This window comes from Takifugu rubripes, chromosome 17, assembly GCF_901000725.2.
Source record: "Takifugu rubripes chromosome 17, fTakRub1.2, whole genome shotgun sequence".
NCBI classification, from domain to species: Eukaryota; Metazoa; Chordata; class Actinopteri; order Tetraodontiformes; family Tetraodontidae; genus Takifugu; species Takifugu rubripes.
Window position 1 is genome coordinate 6574776 of NC_042301.1, and position 23488 is coordinate 6598263.

Here is a 23488-nt window from a genome sequence, read left to right on the forward strand (position 1 = left end):
GAATAAAGGGAAGAATGTGTGTGTGTGTGTGTGTGTGTGTGTGTGTGTGTGTGTGTGTGTGTGGTTGAACAAAATCTATACTGGAGAAGTCTAAACCTGGAGAGGAGGTTAGTAAAGAGAGTCTGAGGGGAAAATCCCAACAGGAAGAGACAGAATGAGCACAGAGGACAATTTCTCCACATGTGAATACCAAGAGGGGAATGATCCCTCTGTTGGTACCTGAGCAGCGGAACTTCTTGCTCTTGATTTGTCCGATTCGTTTGTTGGCAAGCCGTCGGGGGCTGGTGCAGCGGGCACCGCTGGTCTCAATGGGATTGTCCTGCAGGTAGTCGGCCAGCCACTTCAGATGGCAGTCACAGATAAATGGGTTCTGGGCTAAATGACTGCGACACACAGATGTCGCACACACCTCATTAAACATGTCGCTGTATGAATCTCACACTCCTCTAATGTAAATTTTGTTGAGTGAGTCTCTCCTCTTTTTTAATTTTGAAATAAAAGAGCAACGTTTTATAAAATGAAGCATAATCTTTGTGCCTTTTCAGTTCGTTTTTAAGGATCATGGATTTCTGTTGTCTGTTTAAAGTCCTCCTGGTCATGTGTGCAGCCTGTGCATGCAAGTGTGTTCACATACAGCGTTTGGATGGCTCTTAATGAGGAGAAGGTTCCCTTGGCGATGGTCTGCAGCTTGTTGTCATACAGCGAGAGCAGGTTGAGGTTGTGGAGGTCCTGGAAGGCATCCACGCGGAGACATGCTATCTTATTAGCATTCAATAACCTGAAGAACAGGAGAGACAGCAGAACGGTTGTTAAGATTAAGATTAAGATTAAGATGTACTTTATTCATCCCTGTAGGGAAATTGAATTGTAGTAGCAACCTATACAAAGTATAGAAACAGAATAAATAAATACAAATAAGATTAGAACGTTTGAAATTGTTAGCAATTATCAGTAGGACTTCCAAATGTTACAGGTCAGCAATGATGGCTCTGATGACAGCAATAAGCACTTTTCAACAGAATATTAACGAGGGTTAAAAAAGGTTTACTCACAGCAGCTGCAGAGAAAATAATCCCTCAAAGAGTCCTTTGGAAATTTCTGTGATTTTGTTCCCGTATAGTACCCTGCAGAGAGTCATCAATAATGTGTCATGAATAAAAGCATAAAAACATTACAGAGCAGCATCTGGAGCTGTTTTTAATGTTACCATCACCTGAAACGTCAATGGGCTATTTCATTAATGTTCAACAAATGTCGCTCCCATTAATCTTTCCAGGCAGTTTCACAACTGTTTGACTGGATTTTGTTCAGCCTGTAGGTGAAACTGTTTCATGAGAGATCCATCATAAAAATATTGAAACAAAACACTGTGTCCACTAACCAATAAGTCCTCATAAAACATTTGTTTCTGCCGTCTAATAGGAGCCAGATGAATGACCCCGAGGAACATTCGCTGTGATGGCAGGCAACACGGCGCAGACACGTACAGCATGGACGCTACGGTGTCAGGAGCAACGCAAGTACCGATTAAACCCACCAATACACACGGAGGTGGCGTTTTAGACTGATCCCAGATCTGCAGTACGAGGTTTTTGAATGCAAACAGCAAACCAGTTGGAGCAAAGGTCTTATCAAATCTGTCTGCAGCCCCCCCCCCCCCAATTTGTGTATCTAAGCAGTATAAAAACACGTGTTTTAGGTTGGAATTACATGGTTGTCCCACAGAGACCCGGGCTTGGGAAACATGACGATGGGAGTGGACGCCTCATTTAAGCTCCACACCAACATTAGCACAAACATAGTGACTCGTTACATTGGTGCTAATCAAGCCCCCTTCACGCAGTGAGGGCAGCACACCTAAATGCAGCGTTCATGACGTGTCAGCATAAATGTTATTCTTGCTGGGGTGAATGTGTAATGAGGTGGCAGAAGCCTCCATTCAGCAATTCAGCCTTTATGAATTATTGACGTGAGAGCGACGAGGCCTTAATATAACTTCTTCGAGAAACAACTCTTGCATCTCTCACTCCCGCTCGCCATCTTCCATCTCGGAGCTTCACACGCAAAGCAGATGGTCTGAGCTGAGACTCAGGCCAAAGAGGAAGTCAGCAGCCCCACTTTCCCAATTCATCAAATGTTTTGTAACGTGATCACATTTCTGAAACTATCATGGCAAATCTGAAGTTTTATGACGATTCGTCTGTTTCACATTTGTCTTTTGGCGTCGACGGACCGTATGAAATAAGTCTCGCAAACTTCGATGTGAGCTTAAATATTCTTGGAACTTTAAACAGATAGTAAAAAGGTTGTAGTTCTTCATTTATTTCATTTATTCATTTATGTCTGAGCGAGGATTATTTTGCACGTGCATCTGTAATTTCACTGTGCAGGTGCTGCAGTTGGAAGAGAAGCAACGTTAAATCAGTGAATAATCCTGCAAACATTCCGCTCAACCATCAATCACGCAGCGCTGAGCGTAGCGCTAGCATACCTGCTGCAGCTGTCCTGAGTGATGAATGCTCCTTTTCCAAATGCTCATTTTTGTGTGTTTCTTCCAGATTAGGTGATTCAGATCAAACTGTTGGCTGGTGTAAAAGTTAGAGGGAGCTTTGGTTTCCAAGGAATGTTAAACTGGATTGGCAGTATAGAGGCTTCGACTATCAACCCTCAAACATGTTTTCTTTGATTCATCCCTCAAAGATTCATTTTGCTGCATTTGTTCTGTTCCACTGTCATGTGGATTTATACTTGACTTTAGGAAGCAGCTTAACTTTCTAACATGTGAAAATGGCAGATTCTTCCGCGAGTGTTGTGGTGGAAACGCAGCGACACTACTGTGCAAGAGCAAATGTGTTTGTGATGAGCAGCAGCTTTTCGGAGATCTTCAGATCAGACGTTACGTGCGTTGAAATGCAGAAGTATCAAATGTTACTCACAGAGAGTTGAGGGAGCGCAGACCTTGAAAGGCATCTGAGGCTAACTCCGATATCTGGTTGTTACTCAAGTCTCTGTAGAGAAAAAAGCCAAGGGGAAATAAAACAAGACAGGTTGGCAGAGAACCAAAGTCAGAGTCAGGGAGGGAGAGAGAAAATGAAACACTGAGGTCAACGTGAGCCAAAAGCAGAATGGAATTGAAACACAAAGGTTTGGTCTTTGCCGGGGTGTAAAACTCATGGCTGTACTCACATCCTACGCAGCTTCTTATAAGGAGAAAAGGCCCCAGCTGGGATCACCTTGATGGCGTTTTGCTCCAGTCGTCTGGAACCAAACATACACAGCGACCATTAGGAAGCAGCATTAAGATCAGGCCTACGAGGGCTGCAGAGCCCTGGACTGCTGCTCAGTCCCAGGAAGCTTGGTCTGACCCAGGAGCGGTGCCAGACCATCCTGAACACTGGGACACACACAGACCCTTAACAACACCATGAAAACAAAGAGATAATTGTTGCTTCAATTTGCAGCTAAAGCTATAGAACTGCTGAAGGAAATCATTGATGCCAGCTGACATCACCTGTCTAAAGGGAAGACCTGGAGGTCTTGAGCTGAACACAAGGACGGCTCTGCCTCACCAGGTTTAATCTCCTACCAGGAAGCATCATAAGCTCTCCTAAAATGAATATTTATTTCTGGGATATTTTGAGTTTCTGCCACTTTATCACTTCTCTCGTAGTGTACTCGGCCACGTCCTTCAAGCTGATCTTTCATTTCTATCCTTATTTTCTTAAAAGCATGACCAGACTTTCCCATTTCAGAGATTTGTGGTTTGTTTCACAGCACTGACTGAAAGAGAAGCAGCCGAACAGAACAAAGGAAGGACAGATGAAAGAGATACATCAGTGCAGGACTCGAACACTCATGTGAGGCGCGCGTAGCTGTCTCGCTGCTTTATTTGTGTGGCTTACATCTCAGTAATGGTTTCTGGCAGGTTGGTGGGGATTTCTGTCAGTCCTTTTCCTCTGCAGTCCACTATGTTGTTACTGCAGGTGCAGGACTCTGGACACTGTAAAACGCTGCAGGCAGAAGATGATGAGGAGGACTGGTGACCTAGACAAAGAGAAAGGTCCAAAATGACACAATGTTTACATGGGATGGAAACTGAAAGCTGTTAGACTTTGTTCAAGTGAAGTTTACTGGTGTGTGTGTGTGTGTGTGTGTGTGTGTGTGTGTGTGTGTGTGTGTGTGTGTGTGTGTGTGTGTGTGTGTGTGTGTGTGTTTAAAACCCTCAACAATAGCATATTTTGCTGAGGAGAGGCTAAAGCTAAAACATGTGCTGGAACATCAACACTTGCCTTCGTCCACATCTTGAAAAGCATCAGAAAAAGACAGTAAGAAAAAGCAAAAACGTAAAGAAAAGCAATGAGACAAAGATCAGTTTACCGCTGTAAAACTGGCCTCAGTCATAGATAAAGGAGCCAAATGAGTCAACTCGAACTACCTGTGCAGGCAAACTCCTTCTTCTGCACCTCAGCCACGTTGTGGCCCCTCAGGTGCGGTGGGGCCATGCACTGAGTGTAAAGACCCAGGCGGGGGCGCTGTCGCAACCATTCTGACAGCCAGGCTACGTGACAGTCACACTGCAGGTTGTTGGAGTGCAGGCGGCTGAAGAAGAGGAGAGACGGGTGGTGGGTGGGGCCAGAGATGGCACGAGGGTTTCAGGATGGGGAGACAGACAGCATGTAAAAAACTCCCACAATATACCACTTACAAGGTCCTGAGCTTGGGCATGTGGTTGAAACTGGCCACGGACAGTCGGCTGATGTTGTTGTTGTTGAGGGTGCTGAGGAGGGTGAAAAGCAAATAGAACACAGGCCCATCAGATCGCAAGCAAGATTTATGGGTTGATATGTGCTGCAGAATTGGCTAGTTAGCTGCCTGAAATCAGGTCTCCTGTCTGTGACAAGTTCACTGAATTTAAGTACTGTAGTTGAGTTGCATTCAGAACATTTGAATCCCTCAGATGGAGGGGACAATCATCATGTAGGAATGAATAAAACTAAAAAATAACATGAATTTAACCATTTGTCCACTGAGTTTGCCTGAGATGGTGCAGAATATGGGTGCCTTTAAAAGAACTGATGACAAATTGATGAAGAATTGATGAAGAATTTAAAAGTTCTAAGTCAAGTGCACGCCAGCTAACTAGTATTTAATAGTTAATAAGCATAAAGTCCATCCGACTACTGAAACAGTCCATGTGCAGGAGCCGCACAGCTGTTTTCTCTAAAGGTCAGCGAGCATCACCAGCTCTCGCTGGTGCTCCTCTTCATCACTCACAAGCTGCTGGGAGCAGAGTGAGCCAATAAACTAGTACTCACAGCACTTCCAGGTCGCGTAGCGCCCGGAATGCCCCATCCTCGATGCAGGTGATGTGGTTGTAGTCCAACTGGCTGCACGCAGGCACACCGCACGCGCACGCACGCACACACACGCACACACACACACACCCACGCACGCACACACACACACACACACACACACACACACACACACACACACACACACACACACACACACACACACAAGTAAAAGGAAACAAACAATAGTAAAAATGAAAACACTATAGTCCACGTGAAATTTAAGATGGACAGATGAAAATGAACGAGCCCTCACCACCCTCCACCCATCCCCCACCACCACCCCCCTTCCCATCTCCCTCTCACACTCACTTTTTTCTTCAGCTGTGTCTCCTGAGCTCTTTGTGCGCGTTGTTATCCTCATTGTACTTATCTCTGTATCCATTCCTGCTTCCTGCTCATCTATCTAGTGTCTCATTTGTAAGAGCTGCTCTTTACCTCCTCTCTCTCTCTCTTTCTCTCTCTCTCCTCTACTCTACTTCCCTCTACTCAGAATCGCTTTGTGGAAACAATTTAATTAAGGCACAAGGACAGTAAATCATGTGCTGTCACCTGCATGCTATTGCGCCCTCCCGCGTTCGCACGCACACACACGCGCGCGTACACACACACACACACACACACATGCAGAGCTTTGTCCTTTTATAATAATTGCCAGGCATTTCAAAGCGATTATGTTATTTGAGTAAAATAAAAAGGAAGCAGACAGAAGAAAAATCCATATATCCAGAATTACTAATGAGCAATTGGTTTGTCTGCAAAATGACCAACAATTATCTTCAATCATTACAACTGACTGAGTTGGCATATGGAACTGAGAAAACAAAGGCAAGGCTTAATGCCAAACACACACACATACACCTGTTAATGAGCAGCGGTGCCCATCAATACAGCAAACAGGAAGCACATGACATTTAACACAATGAAATATTGATGCACAGACACAAGGGACTTGAACATATTTGCAAACACTTTCAGAGGTGAATCGCACACATGCAAAGCTGTCCCTCTCTCCCCCAACACCCAAAACACACACAAGAAAAAATGTAGTGCAAGAACAAAGCCACTTACAGGTTCTTGATCTCCACGGCTCCTCTGAATGCTTTTCTTGGCACTCCTTGGATCTGGTTTTCGCTGAGATCACTGCAGATGGACAGGAGGGAACAGAAAAAGACAGTGATGGTTTTACATCAAGTACAAGGACAGCCTGTAGTCACCGAACTGCAGAGGGGGAAACTTCAGACGCACAAAGGTCATCTGCAGAATTAAGTTAATCTCAGGCCTTTTGTTGAATTCATATTCAGCCATCTCTGTTCATCCAACTTAGACACAAATGGCAACTGTCAGTGACTCTGGAGGAGGCACATTTACCTCTTTAATCTACCTGTAGGGGGCGATAGTGACCTCCACTTCCTTCATAGCTTCACGCTGCTCCCCTCATGTTAGCCACTCATCTGTCCAACACCAGGTCGACTCATTCATTGTCTTTTTAAGGAGTAACTGATAGATGTGTGTGTGTGTGTGTGTGTGTGTGTGTGTGTGTGTGTGTGTGTGTGTGTGTGTGTGAGAGAGAGAGAGAGAGAGAGAGAGTGTGTGTAGACAATGAATTTGTGTGGGCTTTTATTTGTAAGCCAGTTCTCCAGCTCTGTAAAGTTCAAGGTCTCTGTTTCTGCATCTCACACATAGATTGAATTTTCTGTTTTAAGCCTGAAAAGAGCAAATTTACTGCAATTATAATTTTCTACTTTCTTCGTAACAGATCAGTTGGAAGCAATCAAAGACAGGTGCCTCAGATGTTTTCACATTGTTTGTCAGGTTGTGAAAGACATCGGTTGGTATAGCAACTTGAGTTTGTCTGGCTCTCTCACACACACGCACGCACACAGAAGACAGTTACTAAAATGTACATAAAGTTGGCTGAACTTAATTAAAATGAATACAGTTTTTTTGTATAAATCTGCAGTTAACGAGATAACGAAAAGAATAAAAGCTTTTCTGGCCCATCATCACAATACACCTCAGCAGCTACTCAACTGTGTGTGCCTATATATGTGCAGCCTGCCGCCAAGGTTCACGCTGGCTATTTGACCTTTCACCATTGACCTTCGAGTTCTTGACCTCCAGGCTAATAGGCTAACAGCTAATGCCCAGCCGCGTTCCAGCCATTCCTGTGGGTCGTCCATCTCCGATGTTTACTACCTGCTGTTTTCATAGCTGAACATGTGATCTCTCTCCAAATAAGGAACAACGACTGAGGGGAGCAGCATTTATAGCTTGAAGTTTGGTTACGTCATTGCGAGAGTAAATTGCTCCTTTGCTGAGTGAGGTGTTTTAACAGTCCTGCAGGAGATGCTGCAACATTTACATCTATACGCATACATTACATTTATCCATTAAGACGTTTGGATAAACTTTGATTATACAGTGAGGATGTTTGGACATCACTGAGCAGACAGAGTTGCAGCTTGTCCATCTGTAGGTCCCACTGTGTTAACACTAGCCTTTCTTTGTGGCAGCATTTATGAGAATTATAATTTTGCTGAATCTGAACAAATCCTAAAATCATTTTCTCTCTAATCGCCTCTCCAGAAAAAGAAACTTTTTTTTGGAATTTGGACAGTTGGTTTGATATAAAAAACAATGAAGATCAAGATTTTATAATTACCGTACTGTGTCTCAACTAAAACATGTGGGGAACTAAAATAATAAATCTGGTTTATTTAAATGTAATCATACACAGCTGTTTTACGCATGACACACACGCGCACCACCCCCAACCCCCCCCCCCCCCCCCCCCCCCCCCCCACACACACACACAACTGGACTCAATCAATTTGAGTGTACCGTATCCTGATACTTTCACTGAAGGGGGTTTGGAAAGCAGACAAACTGGAACATTGAAACCAAATTAATGCATTCAAACTGCTTTTTCCCTCTAACTAAATCCTCATATCACTACACACACACACACATCCACCCCCCCCCCCCCCCCACACACACACACTGTCACATTTGTTGTTATCAGGTGTAGAGATTGGTGAAAGTTGTCTTTGTCCTACAGGATGAGAGGACATTTTGACAGCTGGTATGTCTGTAGATCAATCCGCTCATCACAGCCCGTGTGTGTCTGCACATGCATGAAACATGTTTAACTATCAAACTCATGTCTGCCACTTTGGCTCCCTGCACTGTAAAAACCGTTCACCGTTAATTATGCCAGTTATGCAGAATAAGATGAGTGAAGAGGTGAAATAATCTTGATGACTTTCTTTTCTTTGCTCAATGATTTTCAACAGATAGCAACAGTGCAGCTGTGAAAGCACACGTGCACGCTGACATGATATGTCAGCCTTGCACATGATTGGCAGTTTGGGTGAGATTTGGGACTCTTGAGGAAGTGCAGGAGGCCACTCAAAACTATTCCTGACTCAGACCACCAGAGAGATCAGTGTGTGTGTGTTCGTGTGTGTGTGTGTTTAAAAGAGAGAGTGAATAATAAGCATCACCTCAACTAGGAAACTGGCTTCTCCTGGAATTAGAAGTGGATTTCTTCCTCGATTTGGCCCCTGGTGCAGTTTTGTCTTTAGTTAAACTGTTGGGTGTTCCACCCTCAACTTTCCCTCTGTGTAAATATTCTTTTGCTTCCTCTCCTGTTGACCTTTCTCTTTACATCCTCTTTTTTCTTTTCTTTTTCTTCAGTTTTGTTTTTGGGCTTCCCCAGGTTTAACCCTTCAGCTTTACCATTATGACTAAACTGGGAGTTTTCTTTCATTAAAAGCAGTTCCTGCTGAGACCCATAGTGTGTGCGTGTGTGTGTGTGTATGTGTGTGTGTTCTTGTATATGCCACATATTGAGTACCAAAATCTGCATACTATAACGCATGCAGGCGTTTAGACTTAGGTTTAGACTTCTCCAGTATAGATTTTGTTCAACCACACAGACACACACAGACACACACACACACACACACACACACACACACACACACACACACACACACACACACACACGCACACACACACACACACACACACACATACCTCCAATAGCACAGCCCTGAATTGTTCCCCTGGTACAACTGGCTGTCATGTCTGTGAAGACTTTTGGATTACTCTTTAACTCACATGTAAAAGGTCTCCATAAGTGCTTTTATAAATGTGTGTTATCTTACAAAGGATGAGCCTCCTGACTCAGAATGATGTGGGATATATAGATTTTAATTTGAGTAATTCCATGTTATCAGGAAATCCAGATAAGCCTCCAGCTGATCCAAAATACTGCTGCCAGAGTGGCGGGGACTCTGATGATGTCCCCTGTCCTCGGCCTGGCCTAGAGGGCACAGTTCCTGGATGGAGGGCAGGGGGACAGCTAGGACAAGGACAGGAGTGGAGGTGAACCCTGCAGCCCTCACCTGCTGTCTCCTGTTAAGGTGGGAGCAGGTTTCAGCAATAATTGCATTGAACACCAAAAAGGATCCTTTCATAACTCCTGGGTCCTACAGATGTTGGATCCGCATCCTCCAGCGACTCATTTGCTGATTAATCAAACTGCAGGGGGGTCATCAGGGGGCCAGCAATATATTTCAGGGAGCTCAGCACCGTTCTTTCAGAGGACTGACCACAGACGTCAGAGCCACCCGTCTGTAGCCATCCTGTCCTCGATGAAGGGTTTCTCGGGGGATGATGGAGAAACCTTTGAAGGGAGCACTAAATGTTTATTGTTGTCATGCTATGCCATTATTTAGAAGGTTGGAAATGGCCCATATTGAACATCACAGCTCTGACTGCAGTCTATTTAGTCATCCATATTTCTACTAGCAGGATGTCAGATTGTTATCTGAAACAACACCAAGTAACAGCTTTCATTATGGCCACGGTGATATTCTAGAGAAAGAGAGGGAGAAGGAGAGAGAGAGAGAGTGGCTCATATTAGAGTTATTAGAGGCTACAGTACTCTTATTAGGCTTATTTTTTCCACAATGGGGATAATGATTTAGTTCAGTTTTGGGTGTATTCACCTTCAAGCTTTCTAACAAAGCACAGAATGGATGGAACAAAATTAGACAATTAATTAACAGGAGAGGTTCCAGCAAATGTTAACTTTCATATATACTCTTGATTTCAACCAATCAGACCTGAAGAGTGAGAGTATGTATGTAATGGGTAGGTTAGTTATTAATTACGTTAACTCTACATCTTGGGACGGAATCAGAAACATGTGGAAAACATCCTTGTCTGCATCCTTTGAGCTTTCTTTGTGTGTGTGTGTGTGTGTGTGTGTCTGTGTGCGTGTGTGTGTGTGTGTGTGTGTGTGTGTGTGTGTGTGAGAGAGAGAGAGAGAGAGAGAGAGGGAGAGAGAGAGAGCAACAGGATCAGGTCGTCAGTGTTAAGAGCTTAGTGCTGTTTTTCTAAAGGGTCGCTTTAGAATGAGAGGAGCTTTTGACACCCTGTGAGACCTGGTCATGAAAGACCAGCACTCTATTCTCACAGAAGCAGCCCTTCTTGTGCTCCTCTTAACAACCCCCCCAACCCCCCTACCCCCACCCTGACCCTCATTCTCAAACCCCCTTAACTAATCTTAAATAGTTCCTGAAAATCTTTGTACAGTACGTGCTCCACTGCTGCAAGACTCTTCCCAGGTTCAGCAACCTGGACTTCCTGTGTGTGTGTGCGTGTGTGTGTGTGTGTGTGTGTGTGTGTGTGTGTGTGAGTGTGTGTGTGTGTGTGTGTGTGTGTGTGTGTGTTTTAAGCAAAGCTGGGTCTGGGCTGCAGTTGGCAGAGAAGTAAACTAATCATCGTGTTTAAATCCCTTTTTGGGACTTTAATCCTATTAAGTATAAGAATGTCTGAATGGGCAAGAGAGAGCTGGAAAGAGTCAAACTGGAGGAAGGGACATGTGAGGAAGGCCTCAGGGACAGGAAGAGAAGATGCACAAACAGAAGACAAGGTGGAAAACCTCACTGAAAGGTAGACAGGGAGTGTTCAGCTGATGCATGGAGGGACCCCAAAGATCACACTTCAGTGAGCAATTAGGAGGAGAAAGAGAGACAGAACGATGGTCGTGGGGGTAGAGGGGGGAACAAGGGGCTCGTTGAAAACAATGGAGCGGATTATTGAACACAACAGTCCAGGACAAGCACCTGGGAATGTGGAGGAATGCCTGTGCTTGTGTGGGTGCGCTTGCTGAGTGTGTGTGGGGCGCATTGTATCCTGGGAAATATTTAAAAAGCTGAGAATGGGCCGGATGAGCTTAATATGTACAAACACAATCTCTTTCGTATTTATCATCCTATAATATTTTCTTAGATCGACTTGGCTGATGTCCAGTCTTGCTGGCTGCCCACCACTTCTTGTCTCATTGTCTGAGCTGCTCATTCACCGTCATGCCTCACACACATACTTTAAATGCCAGGTAAGATGGTTGCTATGGTTATGAAACTGCGATGGACACCTGTGGGACTTTCTGTGTGGATGGAGAGGTTGTCCCCTGTTGGTACGTGACTGTGGTTTTATTGGGAACCTGTACACACATTCATATGCGTGCCTGTGTGTGTGTGTGTGTGTGTGTGTGCTGATGTGTGACTGCATACATCAGGCATATATTCTGTTCGAGGGATATTTAAGTCAGCAGTCTGAGCCTTGACGCCACCAGTAATGTTTGGGCCTGTAATTACAGATAAGTGAGGAATCTATCATTTATACATCCAGAATTAATAGATCTTCGCTCCCAGTAATACAATAATTGCACATGAGGAGCTGTGAAAGGCCTTTTGATGATATTTACATTCAAGGCTGCTTGTTGTGCCCACAGACTGAAACTGTTCTCGGCCATGTCCAACTGTGACCTATTGAACTACTAGATCAAATGATCGAGCTGAACGGACACCACAGAACACTTGTGTAGTTGGATGGAGCTCCTTCATGGCACCAGGTCTGTGAGTTTGGAATATGTGGCTCTCAGGAGTGGGTGTGTTACTGTTGTCAGTCAGATTTTTATGGTCACAAGAGTGAAAACCAGCCAAATCTGGCATGTATACAATTATAATGGCTGACCAACGATGGTGCAGGAGGTGGTCTTACCTTTGACCATCAAGCCTTTATGGTCTTCCTGTTGTCTATGTTAATGATCTTAAAGATTCTTAAAGATTTGACTGTCTATTAATCTTTGTAACGCGTGTTGTGTTGATTATTAACAACACTCACACTGAGAATTCAATTTAGAATTGAATAAGAACTCAGTATTTCTCCTTTCCACCATTAACTTTGATGCTTTTTACTATGGACAAATGTCCTGCTGGGATGGAAAGTCTCTGCTCCTTAAGTTATTGTGATGTGTGCTAATATTAATGTTGCTGGGTTAACAAAGGAGAGGCTCCTGGCTGCTTTTAACTGGGGGACATTTACAGATGCTCCAAACCCATCAGCAGACTCTGTGAGTGGAGTGATTCATAAGTAAAGAGTGGTTAGACACAGAAAAAAAGTCATATGTGCCAAAGTTCTCCACCCTCTTTAGATATTTTGGAGCAAATATTTACATCATCACATCATAGATCTCTTCCTTCATCCGCTCATTTCTCCAAGTCCATCCTTTCTCTCACATGCATTAAATCCCTAAATCCTTTTTTCCCCAATTTCTTTTCCTTTCCATTCTGTCTCTCCTCCGCTCAGACTCAGTCTCCACCCTCCACCACCCATCTCAGCCCTGCTCTCTGTGTAATGAGTCTAATCCATCAGCCAGACAGTATTAATCGTATTCCGATAGCTGTGTGTTCACTCGCAGCTCGGTGCTGTCTCTGTCGCTACGAGTCAATAACCCAGCTCTAACACCTACTGCCCATGACAGATATGTGAATCTGTGTGTGTGTGTGTGTGTGTGTGTGTGTGTGTGTGTGTGTGTGTGTGAGAGAGCCAATTTTCAAACCAGCTCAGCACTCTGGCCAAATTTATTGCAGCCTTTGCCTGAAAGAGCGTCCAAAACACACACAGGAGATGTAGACGCAGACACACACCGCAGCTAAAATGACCACCGCCGGCCGTGTTGCCAGACCACTCGGTTGCCACAAACTCTTGGTCGCTGACATCATATCCTTTTCCTGTTTGCCTCGCAAATTGCTTTGCAATAATAAATAGAAACGATAAATAGAAAGTGACAGCATGTGGACGTGTGTGTGTCTGCGTATCCCGTGGTGGATCTACAACGCCTTTGACCTGACCCGCCAGAAACTCTCTGACCCAGTAAGCTGAATTTGCCTCCGTCACACACAGAAATGTCTTTTACAACTGGATAATACATCACCCTGACACCCACCAGTCCTCTCTTATTTTCAGATTTAGAGTTTCGATTCTTTAGCCCCACAATTTGCCTCATCCGTCAACTGCTGCACTTTCCTCCTCATCGCTCAATCATTGCATCACTCTTTCTATCTATCAATCATTCAATCTGTTTAGTTGACATATGGAAAAATAAAAGCAATGCAGTTCACTTGGGAAGGGAGAGTCAACCAAAAACTCGTCACTCCCTCTTTTGTTCAAAAGTAACTTTAACCTCAGTGAGTGATGGATAAATTCTCTGCTTTAGGGCCACAAGTCAAGAAAAGCACTAAATCTGTGAGCAGACACATGACATTAGTGAGCTTTAACCTAGGTTCAGAGAGATTAGTGTGGACATCGGATGCTAAGTGCTAGCCTGGCTTGATTGGTGGCGCCTTTGGGTTTGTGCATCCAATCTTATATTTAGCCATAAATGCTAACTAGAAGGTATAGCTCAGGTGTGTTGATGTGCCACTGAGGGTCATTTAGTTTCACCTAAGCTCAGTGGAAGAATCTCATTTGTACATTGATGCAGAACAATGAAAACATACATTTTATGTGTATTAGAGGCGACATCTGATGTGAGCTACACTTACGAACAACTAATGGGGAATTTTATATCACAGTTACATTTCATGTACTGATGTGAATTAAGGGTCTTAAACTCCTTTAAAGGGTTTTAATTCCATTTACAGTTAGCAGCTAACTAACTGCTGCTAACGCCTGTGTCATCCAGTTTACAGTTAATAGCTAAATGTCTGAAGCCTCAAAGCATTGAACCTGAAAGTTCGCTCATCTTTTCACAGATATGTTTCAGCACAAGTTGAAATGACTTAACTCAGCTTTTGATTTAGAGGTGGAATAATATTTCATCATGCTGATTTGTTACGGTCAAACCCCCCACCCACCCCCAAAGTAATCAAAAACAAACTGCAACTGTTTCATGGGAAAAACAGGAAAATAAATAAGTGAAGTAAGTCTGACTCTGCATTTTAATAATTAAAACATAAAGTTTTGTTCCCATCTTTTCAAGGTGACTGATGGGGACACAGGGATGGGTGTGTGTGGCGGATGTGGGTATAAACACTCATATATGCCCACGTGTGCACACATGTGCACGCGCGCGCAGACACACAACAATAGTTTTGTCTTTCCTGTTTTTTATACGAGATTCAGATTGACACGCTGGAAAAGCCTCTTCACACACTGATGAAGCTCTGATAAAGTCAATGAAAGACAGACATACAGACAGACAGCCAGCCAGTCTTGTTTGCAAGCATCTTCCTGTTTTCAGGTCAGGATTTTGTTCGCTGGTCCTACGTCTAGTCTGATAATGCTCTGTGAGACGATGACAGACAGAATCAGAATGGAGGAAAATAAACTGAGATCAGTGGGTTTTTCATTATTAGTACACTTCGTTTATTGCCTTTTTGGTAAATGAGAAAAATACTGACATTCTGGGGAATGCCAGGAATTCTATAATTCTTTGCCTGAAGGAAAACCAGATTCTGTGATTCCCTAAACACAACTGTAAACATGGGAGTCTTTCACATTTAAGTGGGTGATATGGATACTAAACGTAGCTGCTGATCTGTGCAACACCAACACGTCAGCATATCCAGTACCTGCTCTGGTGATGCCACTGGCCTAGAAAAACAGCTGAATGGAGCTGCAGAAGAAGCCTAACCCTAACCAATCTTTTTAAGCCAGCCTTTCCTGTCAGTATATATGTTATATAAAGGTGATTTGTATGCAGTTCAACTGCTGGTGGAAAATGTACATAAAAATAGGTTGAAGGAGCGCAGCGAGGGATCACATTTCTCCTGTCAGACTCTATTAGGGGTGTGTGTGTGCATGTCGGAGACAGAAAGTGTTTCCTCCCTTGAGGCCTCTCACTTGAACTCCGTGTGAGAATGAACCTCCTGTCAGTCGTCTCCTCAGGTCTGTTTAGGGAAATGAGAGATTCAAGCGTCAGGCCCGCTGCTGTGGGAGGTTCCACAGGCTGCAGCACTTTACAGTAGCAAACCCAACACCTGCACCCATGCAGGCAGCCAGGGCTCCCCACAAAAAGATGGAACATTTGCTGCCATTATAGACAAATACAATGCTTAAAAAAAACAAATTGGCAAAAGAGGCACATTTGAAACTTTTCTTTTATCACAACTCCACCTCTTCTGTCTTTCTTTTTAGCTCCAAATCCATTCAAGATGTCTTCAGATCCCCCAACATACACGCACGCACGCACGCCCACACACACACACACACACACACACACACACACACACACACACACACACACACACACACACACACACACACACACACACACACTCCTCTGTTTGCCAACTCTTGGCAATCGCTGGCAAGCTGAAATATTCCTCTTCAAATAGTTTCTCTCCGTCAATGTTGTCTTTCTTTCTTTCACCACTATAGAGGCTCGGGTCACACACACTTGTCACTCCAGACCAGCTGTCCTGCACCATCTGTCCACTGTCCACACACACACATGCGCGTGCGCACACACATATGCGCGCGCACACACACACACACACACACACACACACTGGCAGTGACTAGGACCAACTGAGGCCATCTTATGTTTATTGGGCCACGTCAATGTAAATACAATGTCTGAGAACGATCGGAAAAAGACAAAGAGTGGGATGGCAAGTGATGAAAGACAGGCGAGGAGACGGGGAGAGAAAGGGGAGCAAACAGTTCCAGACAAGTGCTGGGATCCTGCCACATTTCCACATGGCTTACAGTGAACATGAGAAGCCATGCATAATCTGCCCTTGGTGTAGGCTTCCCTGCCAGGTTGTTGAGGCTTCTTGTGTGTTGTTCTAAACACCCTCATGTGTTACGGAGCAAAATTGCTGCAAGTGTATTTATGTGTGCGTTGTGCATTCCTGTGCGCCTCAGGTCGGAAAGACGAGCGATGCAAGCAAACAATGTTGACCATTAAATCAGCTGGACCCCAGCCAGGCACGCACGTATTGACGTACGTGTGTGTGCCTGCATAGATGTGCCTTTCTTAAGAACAATAAAAGCATCGCATCATCAAGCCTGTAACTGCAGGCTTTCCACCTTTATGATGGTCTGCTGTACTTTGTCTTTATTTACCTTAATTAAAATTAAAGCCCAATAATCATATTTGGTAAATTGGTAAACAGTTTGGAAGTCTGCTTCTGATTAAATAGCAAAATGACACGGTTAAGTTTAGAAAATGACTTTTGATATTTGGTTTCAAATGGTGGGTGGTTTCAAATGCTGCTGTGTGACCCTCCACTCAACCCCGACCTCCACCCATCTCTGGACTTTTGCACTTTTTAATTTTGCACTACCTCATCTGTTCAACTCATCTCAGAGTGCCACACGCGGCTTTGTTAAAGCCGAGGGACATTTCCCACATTTCTGCTTCATTTTAAATATTCAGGAGACTTTACTCAGAGGTCCAGCTCTGACCCTCACCCTAACTCAATGGCCAGAACACGCAAACAAATGCAAGTTATTATTTACAAATGTGTAATCTGTTGGTATCAGCGAGCCTTAGATGTTTATGCCGCCTGCAGCCATTTCCAGGGGTGGCGTTCCCAGGATTTTTCTGCCAACCAACAAAGAATCAAACATAGTTTTTTCAAATTGCTACAGCAAAGAGTTGGTACTGTTACATGACAGTTAAAAGCCCTTGCTCAGCTTCAATAAAACACATAAGTCAATATGGTGTAGCAGAACTGTGCATATTTTCCATTAATTCAAGAATGATTAGTTCGTTGGTTATCGATCGTCCTCCTGTGAAACCACCACTTTATGGTGTTTCCCTACGAGCAGGAGCTGTTTTCCATATTTAGTGCGACACATCGCATTTCCACTGGACAATATTCGAAAACGTTAAGCTTGCACACTGACTTCAGACCTGAGCAATGCTAATGTTCCATTTACTAGCCACAGCTCATCACAGGCGGCTCAACGTGAAACACGACCTGCTACAATGACCCTGATGAGCTTTGTGTCAAAATATATGAAGTATACTGGTCAGAACTTGATGAGTGACCTTAGCTAGGCAGCATTCCTGCGGTGGGCCGGAGGCGCTATCCGAGTCATAGCGCTTAACGCTGCTCTTTGAAGGGCGCTAGTGTTAGCTTAATCAAATTAGCAGGGTGTGTGTGTGTGTCTGTGTTTGAGTGCACTAGGAACGTCACATTAGTTGGTAATACACAGAACAGCTGTGGCACACCCACAGTTAGTATTCTGGTAACATTTCACGCACAGAAATGTTACAGAATACCAACTCTTGAGGTGTGTGTTTGTGTTTGTGTGTGTGTGTGTGTGTGTGTGTGTGCGCGTGCGTGTGTGTGTGAGTGTGTGTGTTTGTCTGTCTGTGAGTGGTCACACGCAGTGTTCAGTGTTTGTAACCTAAGAAGTGGACTGATGTAATGAGGCTGTAATAAGACTAAAGCTTAATTCTAGTGAGGACAGACACACATCTCCAGCCCCTCCCACACGTGCACACCCACACACACTCATGCGCACACTTTCCACTTGTTTTCCTCTTGCCCATCCTCAGACCCTCCCTTCTTTCCTTTCCACATTTTCATTTCTTGTCCTTTTTGCCTCCACCTTTTTTCTCTCTCCTTAGTTTTCTGGGACTTTTTGACCTTCCTATCCCTTCTTCTGCTTTCCTATGTACTTTTTCATCCCACCTATTGCACTTCTCCTGCCTTCTGTCCTTATCTTTCTCTTTTGAGGTTCTAGTTCATCACTTCTTTTAGCCAATCTCTTCTTTAGATCTGTGTTTCAGAGAATGCCAGCAGATCTGAAACTGATTCCATATTAGCAAGAAAAAAAATCAAAATACCACACACATGCACACCAGATTACTTCCTGCCTTGGGTTTCCCTAAAGCAAATTATTTACACCTCTATTACACTTTCAGAAGCCAAGTTATTATATTACCCACCAGCTACTGTCACTTAAATATGATCTAATAAATAACATTTTAATCAATGATGTACCTCAATTTAACAGACACAGCTCTTGAAATCCATCATCGTAATGAATACTGTTCCTGCACTTGGCGACCTTTGGTGATTCAAGTTCTTCTTCCCACGTCACGAATTTTATTTAGTCAACTTTTTGTTGCCAGGAAAATGTCCTCCGTAGCAAATTCAGTATGTGTTTATGTTACCAGCAGCAGAAACATTGGTTTTCTTTGCATAAACAGAGAAACCACAGTGGCGAATGGAAGACAAAAAGCGGATAACCTGCAGGGGTGCTCCATTTAAACATGGCAAATATGAATGGGATGGATTTTGTGGGAGACAATTTATAGTTTTGACCCTGTGGAGAAACCCGGCTGCACTTAAAAAAACACAGAGGCCGAAAAAGCTCTGCAGGCTGCATCCAAGGAGCTGCACCAACAAGGAGCGAAAATCAAAAACTGTCCCACATTCACTATTTGACTGACAGGTGACCATCAATATCCACAAACAACATTTTCTGTCACCTCACCACTTGAACTTAACAAAGAGTTGGAAATACTCCTTAATTAGAATCGTGCCAATCACATCAGTACCAGAGAATTAAAGTGGTCGCCGTTGTGACATTGTTTCTTTTTACTGTGGGGGACTTGGGAGGCCCCGGCCGAGGCTTTAGCGAGTTGCTGGAGCCCGCTGACTGACTAGAAAGAGAGCACTCTAGCTACTGACAGGCAGCACTTGAGACAGGCCTGGAAGTTCAGGGGTCCTACTGGGCCATTGTCACCCACCACACAGGTTAACGAGACACTGCAGCAGCCGCTAACCTCTTCATGTCTCGCACACATCAGATTCACTCTCTCACATGCTCACGTACAATCCCCAGAAGCCTTTATCATCTTTTAATCCTCTTCCCTCTCTGATGTTCCTCAAACCAATTCCTCTTTCAGCAGATAAAGGGGAAAAGTCAGGAGAGTAAACATGAAAACAGTTTACTGGGCAGCAAAGAATAGAGCAATTTTTCACCTGCGATGATGACTTTGGTTCTCCTACACATTGTTTTGTTATTAAATTAGGCAATTCATTTTTATTCTGCTCATCAGCCATTTATATCTCTCTGTCAGCTTCTCATCTCTCTATTGCCTCCCCTCTTCCTTTCTTTGTGCATCTTTTTCTCTCTTTTGCAATCTTACTTTCCCTCTCTAGTGTATACAACCATTCATAACTCAAGGTTATCATTTCCAAAGGCTTTCAATTCGAACAGAGGAGACAGTAAAGGAGAATGCTGCAGGGCATTCATGCACCAGCACACGTTTTCTCTCTCTCTTACACATGCACACACACAGACTCGCTCAAAATAATTACACTTGTAAACAACCTCAACAGAACACACATGAAGAAATTATCAAGGAAATTAGATCAACACACTTATCTCAGGTAAATTAAATATAGAAATTGTAAAATGGGGGAAAAGCACCCCCCTCCACAGCGACACACCGGCACACACACACACCGTTCACCGATACACACAAACAGAAAGGAAGAGAGGGAAATTCCTGATTGCTTAGTTTATTTTTCTCTGTTGGCTCCATAGAAATAATATGTATTTGCATTAATTCTTCTGATCTTCTTCTCTTCTTTTCATCCTCTCTCAGAATCTTCTTCGACAGACTTTTTTTGATTCGTCTGACTCCTGCCCATAAAGCCTAGCTGCCATTCTGCCCCCCTCCTTTTTCTCTAAAAGCTTTGAGTTGCCCTGAAGGTCCAAGTTATAATATTACAGTAGACCTAAAATATCTCTCTCTCTCTCTCTCTCTCTCTCTGTCTCTCTCTCTCTCTCTCACACACACACACACACACACACACACACACACACACACACACACACACACACACACACACACACATACGTATTCACATATTAGAGTGACAGAGTATGAAAAGAGCCCCTAGACATAGAAAAGAGCATCCAACCTCTTGAGTCTCTCTCACTTTTCCTCAATACCGATAAATAAATTAAGCTCTTTTACAGCTTCCCCACTCAGTAAAATTTCTGCTTCATGATGACAACTAAATCAAAATTACAAAATTAAAATTACCTTGAATTAATGAGCGTTTTGAGTTTTAATTACAGAATCGCAGAACTGAACGATCTGAGCGTGAATGCAGAGTCAGATCTGCCCCACTTTGTTGTCTCTGATGTGTATTTCTTATTACTATTTAATATAACTAGATCCCCTGTACACAAGCATCTGTTTGGCTAATAAGAGCCCGAACAACGCAAAAAGTATCACAGTCAATTAATATTCATATAATAAACAAAGAAATTTGTTCACGTGACCGTCTCTTACTCGTATCAGTTGCCCCGTAAAAAACAAAGAGCATTTTCCTGTGCTACAGCAGAGCATGTGTGTGCATGAGAGTCTGCATTTTATTTGTGTGTCTGCACCACAAAATTGTTAACTGTATCATACCTTAACCATGGGAAATACCCACTTCCTGTGTGTGAGAGCGTGCGTGCGTGCGTGCATAAGCGTGGCGGGGCGTTTGGGACCGCTCTATTGATGAGAGAATGAAGTCATTTTTCAATGTGGGGTTAAGCGCTGCATTATTGCTGCCTCATTTGGCTCCTGTGGGCCACCATAGCCCTCCTGTCTGGTTTCCATGGCACAGAGAGAGAACAGAGCAGGGAATGTCCCTGCTTACCAGACTGCAAGTTCATCCATCAGTTCACACACACACAAACACACACACACGCACAGATACATAGGCAACGAGGACTTGTCCCACACATAATCAACTTTCCCACAAAGTTGCAACAAATCAGGAGCATCAGCTCTCCTGCTGGTATCACATTATACACAAACTCGTATAGAGCAGCAGTTGCAATAAACCCAAACCAACTCCATGGATCAAATTTCTGCAGTTGCCACAAATCTTTCTGCCCAGCAGAACTGTACGAAAGCTCTAAAAACCTAAAGTTTGTTCACGCTAAGACGAAAAAACGACCCTGCTATTGCGTTTGCTGCCTGTGCGTGTGTGTTGCTGCGTGTAGGGATTTGCTGCACTCCCATCATAGGCACCTTCCTCGGTGGTTGTAATTTGCTGGGGCGGGGGCTTCTGGCTCTATATGTCGGCTGTCTGAACAAGTGCTGAACACGAGCCAACCATGCAAGCTCAGCATTGTCAGTTTAGATAATAACTGCATTCCTTTGGTGATATCATACAGAGCACAGGAACCACACTGTCAAGAGAAAGTGATATATGAACTATCCTCATTTATTCATGTAAACTTGGGCAATTTCCTTTTGTTGAACAGAACTTGGTATAAACATCGGCTCTTTCCACCTCCCCTCTGTTTCCCTGCTCTTCCCCATGTCTTTCCATTTACTGTAAACATCTCCATGCATCACTGTCATATCAGCATATTCGTCTCCTACAGAGGATCAACCTCCCTGCTGAGGACCATTCATGCTCATTCACTCCCTCACACTGGGCACAGAATGCGTTCACACACACTCTCGGTCATAAACACACACGTACATGTGAGACAAATGTGCACAACCATAAATACAGTCAATTATAGCCTCTCCTCCTTTGGCTTTCTCGAGTCTTCATCATTAATTCAGTATCATGTCAGAAGACATTCCTCGTTTAAAGGACAGTCATCATCAATTAGGTGGGATCTATAAACCTTCCACTCAGCTGCAGCTGCACAAACAGGCTGTAACCATTTTACAGAGTAGATCAGTTTCATTTGGGGAGTCAGACATCAGACAGTTTAAATACAATCAAGCAACATGACTGAACGGCTGGTTGAGGTCTTGCGCTCCAAACAAATCCTGCTGGAGAGCTTTTAAAATATAAAAAGTAATTGTCAGATGTAAACAGTCAGGATCAGTGTCAAAATAATGTGGGCATAATGTAGCCGTGGACATGTACAACGTACTGTCGGGGAAGAGGTTCATCATGATGTGAGCATTTTGCGATATTTTGTGTGTTTTCAGGCTTCGACATGTGTGTGACACTCGTAAACTGGTGCTGAGCCCCAATGATCCATTAGGGTCCATCTCTGCTTCCCCCGAGTCTATAAAAAGTTTTCAGTGGCATAGTGAGATCTGCTGTCTCCTCTGCCAGACTCTCTGACGAGGGATCAACCCTCCTCAGTTCCACCTGACACAGAAGCCTCATACCAACATCCTCTTTACGGTTATATCTTCAGGAATGTGTGTTGCTTGTGTTCTCACCTTCATGCACACACACGCAGCAAATGGCCAACGCTCTCTGTTTGGCCTTTCGCTTCCATGTCATTTCCATTGCATAGCAACACTCGCAGATGTATTACATCCAGTGAAAGAGCATCTAACTTTATTAAGTCATACACAGCATGACACGCAGCAGGCTGCACCGGCTCCTTGCCATCCCAACATAACTTGATCAGCCGGTGTGTACTGACACAGTCACAGACAGCTGCCCCAACAGGTCTATTAAGTTGTTTGTTGCTGGCAAAGTTTGTGGCTGGCACAACTTTATCACCGGCAGCACTGCCTGGACGTTAACATGGCAGTAGTTGCTGCTCCCAGAGGCAAAGAGTTGGAAACAGAGAGATGGTTCTACTGAGAACAATACAAAAACAGAACAACAATAAAACCACACGAGTTCAGAGAACTGTAGACAAAATTATTCAAAACTATGGAATATGGAACACCAACAGCATGAATAAATAAATGAAAACACGTATACACTGGCATCACAAACACACAGCAGGACTCTGAAGCATGTGGCATTTGCTTATTGAATGTTTTCTCCTGAACACATTCATCATTTATGAAGAGCGTGAATGTGTGA

At 43.8% G+C, this 23488-nt stretch overlaps 1 protein-coding gene across 7 annotated transcripts in view; it reads right to left on the reverse strand.

Moving 5' to 3' along the window:
• slit2 (slit homolog 2 (Drosophila)) overlaps nucleotides 1-23488 on the reverse strand; it is a 64441-nt gene that overhangs the window by 14408 nt on the left and 26545 nt on the right. For 5 of the 7 annotated variants that reach the window (XM_029851093.1, XM_029851091.1, XM_029851092.1 and 2 more), the window contains exons 5-15: nucleotides 6426-6497; nucleotides 5316-5387; nucleotides 4706-4777; nucleotides 4436-4599; nucleotides 4290-4301; nucleotides 3903-4044; nucleotides 3187-3258; nucleotides 2937-3008; nucleotides 1053-1124; nucleotides 635-778; nucleotides 220-383 (exon numbers count right to left, since the gene is read on the reverse strand). In XM_029851093.1, the coding sequence (XP_029706953.1) occupies nucleotides 220-383; nucleotides 635-778; nucleotides 1053-1124; nucleotides 2937-3008; nucleotides 3187-3258; nucleotides 3903-4044; nucleotides 4290-4301; nucleotides 4436-4599; nucleotides 4706-4777; nucleotides 5316-5387; nucleotides 6426-6497 (1058 nt within the window). The remainder of the gene's footprint in view (nucleotides 1-219; nucleotides 384-634; nucleotides 779-1052; nucleotides 1125-2936; nucleotides 3009-3186; nucleotides 3259-3902; nucleotides 4045-4289; nucleotides 4302-4435; nucleotides 4600-4705; nucleotides 4778-5315; nucleotides 5388-6425; nucleotides 6498-23488) is intronic. The other 2 variants (XM_011612601.2, XM_029851090.1) reach the window with 1 other exon arrangement.